Raw genomic sequence first — 10,113 nt, forward strand, 5'->3', positions numbered from 1 at the left:
AGGGTTTATAAAGTAGTAAGAAAGTTATTTCAAACGAAGCCTTAATTTTTATTTAATAATTTATTTTGTATTTTTGTATATGTTTTTCTAAATCTTATAAATATAAAATTTACATAAGTAGTGAGATAATACTTATTTTGTTAATTATAGTTAAGCTTTATCAAGTAACTTAAATGATACATTCTAAATTATGTCAATTTTAATTAAATCTTATAATAAATCAATATGTTTAAATCATTAGCATCAAATATATTAATAGTTAAAGTTTGATTATGGCTCAATAATAAATAAACTTGAGCAAGATTTTAAAATTCAAATCACATTGAAGCTTGGCTCAAACTAAGTAAGAAAATAAATAAATAATAGCATGAACAAGATAATACTCAACTCGATTCACTTATGACCCATGGAGCAATTTAAAAATGTGTGATGTCTCATTATTTTCTTTTTTGGCACTCCATTAGAATTGTATATATTGTAGGATGAGTTTGCTCCCTTTGAAAAGTCAAATGTCATGAAGAGCCCATGAGGCTAGCCAAAGTTGATACCCTAGTACCAACCTGACACCTCCAACTATAAGGCTTAGCTCTTATGGCTCAGTGCTTATGACTAGGGGTGCAACCGTGTTAAGTCGGCTCGCGAGCTCGACTTGGTAACATGCTCAATGAGTCGAGGTTATCAAGCTCGTGAGTCAAATTCGAACACGATTTTGAGCTCGAGCTCGAATAGCCCACTACTCGACTCATGAGCTTGTCGAGTAGCTTGCGGATGAAATTTCCAGTGGAAAAATGAAATCGCTAACGAGAAACAAGGGCTACATCAAACAAGAAGGGTGGTCATTTCTTCTTCCTCATTAATGTTTTCTTCTTAATCTTCTTCTGAATGTTGGGGGCTGGTGCTGGCACGACGGATGAACTGGACTCGAACTTCCACTAGAGCAGCTTGACGAGCTTTTTTTTTCCTCCACCGAGTCGAGCTCGAACTCAGTGTTTGACAGTCGAGCTTGACTCGAACACCCCCTGACTCGAGCTAGACTCATTTGCACCCCTACTAATCACTCTTGTTGGCTTGTTGCCAACGATTCAACACCAATAACTTGTAGCCAACAAGTTTCTTTTCAAATATTACTAGCTCGACAACCCTCAATAAGTTTTTTTCGGCATCTACTTTCTAGTGTAGGAGCACCTAATTGGCGTTGGTTGGTGCCTAACGCCTTCTTATCATTGCGCACTTGCCTGATAATTCAAAGTTTTTGTTTATTGCTCGATGCATTCCTAACTGACAATTTCTTACTATTATCCGGTGGTTCTTAGTCATAGAAGGTCGCATTTAATTGGTGGCTCTTAAGGGGAAAATTATTACGTCTGGTGTCTGGATTCGTCCGGACATCAATCAGATGCGCCACGTCACCCAGATACATTGGGCCCTGATTGTATCCGGGTGACGTGGCGCGTCTGGATTGGTGTCCGAATGGTCCGGTGATCGGACGGAATAATTCGCCCTCTTAAGGACACCAAGATTAGGCTCCCGTAAGGTTGCCTACGCCTCTTACTAGAACACTAAATGTTCGTTCCAATTAGGTAGTGCTACATATTCTTCGTACTTGACCTTCATCATGCATAAGGTAAAATGGGCATCCATGTCTCGAATAGACCATTATGACATATATCTCTAATACTTGACCTTCATCATGCATAAGGTAAAATGGGCTTCCATGTCTCGCATAGACCATTATGACATATATCTCGAATAGTTAAGAGGATCATTTTATTTTGCCTACTAATAGGTATATCTATGGTATTGGATTCATATCAAGATTTTCTTCTTTTATTTCCTCTGCATCGAGTCCTTTTCCCTTTAGAAATATTGGAATTTCCTAATATGATGTACATGGTCCTGTTCTTCCTATGACTTTTTATTGTGTGTGGACGTTGGACGAAGAGAATCGTCCAATTTTTGGACTATGTTTTTACTGTAGACAGAAAACTGGACGGTTTTATTCCGTCCAGTGTCTGCACACAATAATCTCTCTTCCTACATAGTAGAATTCTCCTTGTGGTGCAATGGATGTAAACTACAAATTTTAATCGCTTATTTGTATATTCTAATCCCTTCTCTTTCTCTTCCTTTTTTCTCGAGTCCTAGCCACCACAAACGCACGCTCGCACTCCCTTTAATGTCTTCGCTTATATTAGAGCCACATTTGCCATCCTATGGGACGACAAACATCTGATGTTTACACCATTGGTGCTCCAAAGAAGAAATGTATATCATAATTACATAAGCAAATTTAATATTTTAAAAATTAGCAGGCTAGATTCAAATTAGAGTTAGCTCAAAATCAAGCTACATTAAAGCGGTTCGAAATGACCCTATTCTGGTTTATCCGGCTTTACCACAAGTCTTCATTAACAAGTCAGGCATCAAAGAAAAATATAAGAATAAAGCCTTTACGCCATTTAATGAAAAGAAGCCACCTAAATTAATTTCGTGATTAATAAAACAAATGGTATTAAACAGAGAGACCTCTCCACGAAAAGAATCCAAAGTGAATGCGAAGTTTACAACTCCAATCCCGTACAAGAATGGACCACCACAAAATACCAAACAAAAATTACAGCTGGAGAGAGAGAGACAGAGGACAAAATACAAAGTAGCGGAATTTATATATTTAATTTAATGGGCGTCGCCGATCTGATCTCATATGGCGATCACTGCCAGTAGTACTGCCCACGCTGAAATAACTCCCACCAGCTTAGTCGCGGTCATAATCTTCTCTGCTCCGCTCTGCGTTTCCACAGAAGAAGGAAAAAAAAAGTTATTATTTATCATTTTCTGTAGCGCGAAATCCGTGAGGGTTTATTAGGTAAATAAAATAAAATATGTTTTAATTATTTTGTATGTTTTATGAAATTGAGAACACGTGTCAATTTCTAAAGCAATCTAAAGGATGAAATTTTATACCACCGACAAAATCTTGTAAATTATATAGCTCAGCTGCAGCTCAGTAAATATCAAGAAATTCAAATTAATCAAAATCTAGATAAATAATTGTTCAAAAGAAGCTCCTTTTGTTTTTTCGAATCAGAAGTATAAAATGCAGCCCAAGAGTAAAAAAATTACAAAAATATGATCGTAAATATAAATTATGTAATAATTTTGTATTTAATAAACAAAAAATGCATTACAGAATTATGAACATTACTGCTATTGAATAAATTGTTTAAGATTATTTTCTAGTAAGTCACGGAAGCAACTCTTCAAGATGGAATCAAATCGTCGCACCGTATATAACATTTATGCTGCATAACTACTGCGAAGAAATTTAATTAAAATGTAATTTAAAACGAAAGGTAAAAATATCGCTGGTAATCTAACGGATATGTGAGGAGACGTGTCCGCTGTTCTTAGGGTCCTTTTTTTTTTGAAATGCAACGTTCGGATCTGGGCAGATCTGGAAGAAAGAGAGGGAGAGTGCAATGGAACTATAGAAGAACGATAAAAAATGGAGATAGTGGATATACCGCTTCGTCGGAGGCGGAAGAGGCAGCGCTGGGGCCAGGAGAAGAGGCTTCCGGTGATGAAGAGGCGGAGGCTGCGGCTGGACTGTGAGATGGTGCCGGAGAAGCGGCTTTTTTCTTCTTGTCCTTCTTTCCCTTCTTGCTTGGGGCAGGGGCCGGCACATCAGCAGGCTGCAGTGGGGATATGGTCGGTGCCGGTGTAGCGGCGGAAGGTGCGGTGGTTGAAGGCGGCAATGCTGGTGCAGGAGCCGGAGGGGAGCTTATGGGGGCGGGGGATGGAGAGGAGGAAGACAGTTCTGGGCTCGCTGCGGGGGCATTAACAGGGGATAGGGAAGGCGCAGGCGCAGTGGTCTTCTTTGAGGCAGGGGAAGGAGCAGGGGAGGATTTTGAGACCGATGGAGCCAGTGCTGGGGTGGTGGCCGCGGCGGCGGGGGAGGGCGCAAGGACGGCTTTTTTTGGGGCGGCGGGTGCGGGGGCTGGCGTTTGTACTGGTTTTATCGGGGAAGCGGGTGCGGGGGCTGGCGTTTGTACTGGTTTTATCGGGGAAGCGGGTGCGGGGCCTGGTGTTTGCACTGGTTTTATCGGGGAAGCGGGTGCGAGGGCTGCTCTTGTCGGGGCGGCGGCCGGTGGCGAGGATGAGGGTGCCTGGGCGGCGGCGACGGAGAGAAGCGAGAGGAAGAAGAGAGCCCGAAGATCCATTGTGTGAGTGAGAGAAAGCGATCGAGTGCGAGAGACAAGTTAATGGGAGTGAGACAGTAAGAGGGTAAAGTAAAGAATAAATAGAACGGGAAAGATGTGAGCGTGTGAACGGCCAAGAGCGTGCGGTGCTGGACAACAGCTGGCTGTGGGACCCAGGCTCACATGGGCACCTGGTTCGGGCTGGCGGTGCGAGCCGGCTTCGGGTCTGGCCAGCAAAGTGAATGATTGTGGGGTCAGCCAACTTTTTGGATAAAAATTTGTAGTCTAATTTTAATAATAATAAATCTCAGAATTATTTGATTGGTTTAAAAACTAAAGTAAGAAATAGACTCCATAAAATTATGTTCTGAACAATTCTCAATATAAATTAAATGGCTATTTTTTTTCTCCTTAGGGGTTATGATTGTTTTAATGATTCAATATCCTATTTAATTCAATAAATTCTTTTTAAGAATGTCAAGCTTAGAAACTATTAGGACATGTGTATATACATAAATATCTTCACAGGTATTTTAGCAAATGGTTTTTGGGTCATAACAATACTCGTCTCAAGAAGAGTTTCATGGGATCACTCCCATAAGAGAACCAAGGAGCTCATCCCACATAAGATGAGTCAAAGATAATTCATGTAGCTATCAAATCGCAGATCAGTGTTACCTCAACCATTAGATCTTACCTTAGAGCTATTATCCACTCTTCTAAGTGCAGCTATAGAAGGCTTTTAATTAGGGCTCCTTACTCGCCTTACCAATACCGACCACAATATCATCTACCTCACTTCTCTCGTGCACGACAGCCCAAAATCAGCATAGATTATCCTCAACTCCCCATCAATCTCATTCTACAAAGTTTGTCCAACTCTGCTCTAGCTTGCAAACTCTCCATTTTGTCCATCTACATCACTCTCCTAGAGATAAATCCTTCATCCTAGCTCTCCCGTCAATCAGGGGGTCACACGTGTAATTGTAATGTGGTGTTGTATATGTAATATATGTAGTATTGAATTTTTACTATTTTTTTGTATGTTATCTTTCATGTAGTCCTAGAATCTTATAAATAAGAGATAATGTGTACAAATTTAAGGGACCCTAAAAGAAACACCAAAAAAAAATCTCTATAACTAGTAGAGAAAATAATACTTTTTTAGATCTATAGTTTCCCTCGTCACTCTTTATTCTCACTCATTAGTTTCTTTTTCAACTCTTCAGACTGGCTTGCTAGTAAAATTGGGTATTATTCACATACAAATATGAAATTAACAACATGATTTTATGTTTTTGATCGCGAAGAAAGAGTTCCTCAATCTCGATTGCTTAAACATGCCATAACAATCAAACAAATGGCTTCAAATCCAATTGAAGAGAATCTAAAATCATTCAATTTGATTTTATTTTAAAATTGGCTCACATTTTTCTAACTTGATATAGTTTCAAATAAATTTACAATTCAAATCCAATTAATTTGATCAAGCAACATTCATAAACTTTTATGATCAATTAAAATAGAAAATTAAAAAGTAACATGTTTTAAAGATCTGATGATAAAATGGGGATGATATAAACAACCTCAAATGAAATCTTAAGTCATTATATAATTTACTTCTCATTAGATTTATTGATTGAATCCAAGTAAAGTATAAAAAAATTAATTTCCTACCATAAAAAAAAATCTTATCAGATCGAATTTGTCTACAAAAGATAAATGAGATTGAATGAAAAACTTTGGAGCTTTTTTGGAAAAATTAAAATAGTAAAGATTTAATAAAACATGAAACTAACCAAAAAAATAATAATTTTTACATAAGTCTTAATTTATTTTATTTTATTGAATTAATTTTTTTTTAGAGATTGAGACAGATATTTTTTTATTGCATTCATCTTAAAATAATTTAAAAGATTATTCTGATTATTTTTAATTAGAATATTTTCTTATAAATTTTTTATTAAAATTGAAGGCAAATATTAACTTTAAATCAAAACGAAATTATAAAAAAAAGAATTTCTTTCTCTCGTATAAAAACTCCCATGTGAGGACGAGGCCCACATAGTGTAACTATTTTCAAAATTCAAAGACCCAAAATAAGACCAGTATTTTAACCAACCTTCGAAGGTTGAGTCCACGTGGTGTTTTCTACCGAATCTTCACTGTCTCGTCTTTGATAGGGCGAGGGACAACCGAGGAGGATGAGCAGTGGGGCCCGCGCAAAGCTGTAAGATTGTACGTTGCCTCTATTGGGAAAGCAAGAGGACTACAACTCTCCTTGGCCTATTGGTTGAGAGCTTAGGCTTCCAACTAAGAGGTCCAAGGTTCGAGTCCATGTGTATGCGTTGTGTGTGTGAGTTTGCCTTAAATGGCCTAAATGTCCCAAAAAAAAAGGAAAGCAAGAGGAAGAAGGACAGAGATGGAGATGCCGAGTATGCTTTTGCGGTCCGTGTAGCGATATCTTCTCGCTGGGCTGTAAGCGGGGCCCCGGCTCGGCGATAATTCCGCCATGACGCCGGTGGGGCGCGTTGGCCATATAGGAGGCTACAGGGTTTTGTGGAATGCGGGGCATAGGAGCTTGACGAAACTTGGGACCGTTGGGGCTGAACAACAGGGACGACATGGCAGCCGTAGGCGTAACGGTCATAATTGGTCCATATCGGTGGTTATAAGCGCGCCTTGTGACCGTTGGAGGATTTTTTTTTTCCTCTTTGGTTTAATTTATTTAGTATTATTTATAATTTTTAATATAATAATTGCTTAGTTATTCTTTATTCTAATCCTATAAATGTATGTGCATATGATGCACTTTAATAAGCTTTTAAAAAATAAAAATGTATAACAAAATTTAAAAATAATTTATGATATGCTATATCCAAGATAATAAATTTTATATAAATATTAAATACAATATTTGTATAAATATAAATGATTTACACTTCTATTATATTTAAATCAAGATAAATTGAATTAAGATAGATAGTAGATATATTCTTCTATTATGCTATCATTGTTAGGTCCCTAGTCTTGATGAAAAAAGTGAAATGTTGAGTTAGGTAGTTGACAACTAGTGTAAAACTTGTCGAATAATCATGACATGAATCATAAAACTTATCAGATAATCATGACATGAATTATTTAATATATTTTATTAATGGTAGGATTTTTCTTAGAAGCGACACGTTGTATGACCTGAATACAGTGAGAAGTGTGCAAAGGTCACTGCATCAGCACTTGGATGCAGTGTTAAAAAGGCAATGATTCCCACATCATGGATGGATGTGGACAAAGAAGTTAGTCCATGAAGCTAAAATTAAATTGTGATCGTGTAATGTAGATTCCCTTACATGCAAATTAATGGAAATTAATTGATATCATGATTCTTAGGAAGAAAAATATTCTATGCATTCAGTAAACTAATGGGTGAGAGAAAGGTAAGGAGATTGATAATTTAGGATTTAAACTTTGAAATTCTAATATGAGTCATACTAGAAATGGTATATGTGTGATTTTAGATAAAAATTTGAAAGATAATGTTATAAAAATTGATAGAGTTGGAGATAAAATTATAGCTTTGAAGATTATTGTTGATGATAAGATTATTAATATTTTAAGTAATTATGCTGCTCAAGTATATTTTGATATGTGCTTAAAATTAAAATTTTAAAATGACCTAGAAGAATTAATACAAAATATACCTCTTAAGAAAGAGTTTTTATTGTGGGAGATTTAAATGGACATATTGGTAGAGCTGTAGAGAATTTTAAAAACATTCATCATGGATATAGGTTTGGAGCAACTAATGAAGATGGTAAGACTATATTACATTTTATTATTGCTTATGATTTTGTTATTCATAATACATTATCTAAGAAAAGAGATGAGCATCTCATCACTTATAAGAATGGATATAGTAAAACTTATATTGATTATTTTCTTGTAAAAAAAATAGATCATTTAGATTGCAGAGTTAAAGTTATTCCGAGTAAAAGTTTATATACCAAACATTGCTTATTAGTTTTGGACTTTAAGATGAAGGGATAGAGTATGAAAATATAATATATCGTTGTTCCAGGATTATATGATGACATTTAAAGAACTCTTACAAAAATATATTTGAAAGTAAGATTCACGATCTTAAGATTTTGTCGGTGGATGAGGAAGCTAATGTTATGTGGGAAATAAGATTCACCTAATCATGTATTTTTCAATTTCATTTGGATTACATCAATGATCAATCTTAAGTCCATATCTTTTTTGCTTTAGTCATGGATGTTCTTATTAGAGATTTGGAAGAGGATGTTCCTATGTGCATGATTTTTGCTGACAATATTCTTCTTGTTGATAAGACTAAATAGGGAGTTATAGGTAAACTTGAAATATGGAGGTCAACCTTAGAGTCTAAAGGTTTTCATTTGAGTAGATCTAAAATCGAGTACATAGAGTGTAATTATAGTAATTGATATAGTGGTGGTTTGTGACTATGAACAATCAAGTCATTAATAAAAGTACAAGTTTTAGATATCTTAAGGTCTATTGTTAAGAGCGATGATGAAATAGATGAGGATATTATTAGAAAAATTCAAATTGAATGAATGAAGTGGAGGAATTCATCGGGCTTTTTGTGTGATATATAGAAAAATATCACTCAAACTTAAGGAAAAAAATTATATGATGGTGGCTAGACCTAGCTACAATGCTTTATGACGCAGAATGTTGGCCATTAAAAGAGAAGCATAATATTATGTTAAGTGTTGCAAAGTTGCTAAGGTGGATGAGTGGCTTTACTCTTAGAAAGAGGACAAGAAATGAGCATATACGTGAAATGGTTGGAGTAGCTCTAGTGGTAGATTAGATTAGAGAGAGTCACCTTAGATGGTTTGGTCACATAAAATGACGACCTTCCGATGACCCAATTAGGAGAGTAGATGAATTAGATTTAACCTATATTAAGAAAGGTACAGGTAGACCTAAAAAGACTTGATTAGAAAATATTAGAAATGACCTCTTTTTATTAGATCTAAATATGATCAAGTCTTTCAGGTGAGCGCCTAGTTAAGTCCTGGTAAGTACAACCAAACTTTCTATTTTTTAAAAATAACATGTAATTAGTAAAAAAATTGATATAATTAACACACAAAAAGCTGATAACTCTTAGAATTTTGATAAACATGTTTTAACTAAGTATACAATAACATTAGAAATTTGAGAAAATTATTAAATTTCATAGCTAAATATAGGAAAGCAATAAAGGTAGATAAATAAGAGCTATATGATTCGAAGATAGGAAAGCAATGGTTAAAGATGATATAAATATGAGATAAACAATATGGTAATGCTAATTTGAGAAATTTATCTTAAGAAAGTCTTTTCAACGCTTACTCAGATTTGTCTCAATAAATAGCCCAAGTGTCAAACTTGATGAGTTAGTAATGACCAATGATTGACCCAAACTCAACTCAACTCATTACACAGTTCATTCAAATTTTATCAATATATATTACATAAAATATCTTCAAATTTAAAGATTTAACTATAAAAAAATAGAATTTATCCTCTTTTCTTATTTTATATAACAAAAACTAAAAAAATGAAATCACTATATCTTTTCGAGTTGGCTTATACTTTATTAGTTAGTCAAAACCGAGCTTAAGTTCAAATTTGATATAGCACGACCACAACTTGAGCTTAAGTTCAAATTTGATATAGCACGACCACAACTTGAGCTTAAGTTCAAATTTGATATAGCACGACCACAACTTGAGCTTAAGTTCAAATTTGATATAGCACGACCACAACTTGACTCTTAACATGCTAATTTGAATGCAAGCCTATATATACAATAAGAGAAATCATTTGTGATCCTAGTGATTGTTGAACCATAAGGAAGTTATTGAATCATAATTCAAAT

At 35.4% G+C, this 10,113-nt stretch overlaps 1 protein-coding gene across 1 annotated transcript; it reads right to left on the reverse strand.

Annotated features, from left to right (window-relative positions):
* Nucleotides 1-2,458: 2,458 nt before the first annotated feature.
* Nucleotides 2,459-4,280, reverse strand: LOC110096196 (classical arabinogalactan protein 9-like). The gene is made up of 2 exons (XM_020822006.2): nucleotides 3,525-4,280; nucleotides 2,459-2,787 (listed from the first exon to the last, which is right to left on the reverse strand). The coding sequence occupies exons 1-2, from the start codon at nucleotides 4,218-4,220 to the stop codon at nucleotides 2,701-2,703; spliced, it is 783 nt and encodes a 260-aa protein (XP_020677665.1). The 5' UTR covers nucleotides 4,221-4,280; the 3' UTR covers nucleotides 2,459-2,700.
* Between the last annotated feature and the right edge of the window lie 5,833 nt (nucleotides 4,281-10,113).

The sequence above is a fragment of the Dendrobium catenatum genome, unplaced genomic scaffold (assembly GCF_001605985.2).
Source record: "Dendrobium catenatum unplaced genomic scaffold, ASM160598v2 fragScaff_scaffold_1228, whole genome shotgun sequence".
NCBI classification, from domain to species: domain Eukaryota; kingdom Viridiplantae; phylum Streptophyta; class Magnoliopsida; order Asparagales; family Orchidaceae; genus Dendrobium; species Dendrobium catenatum.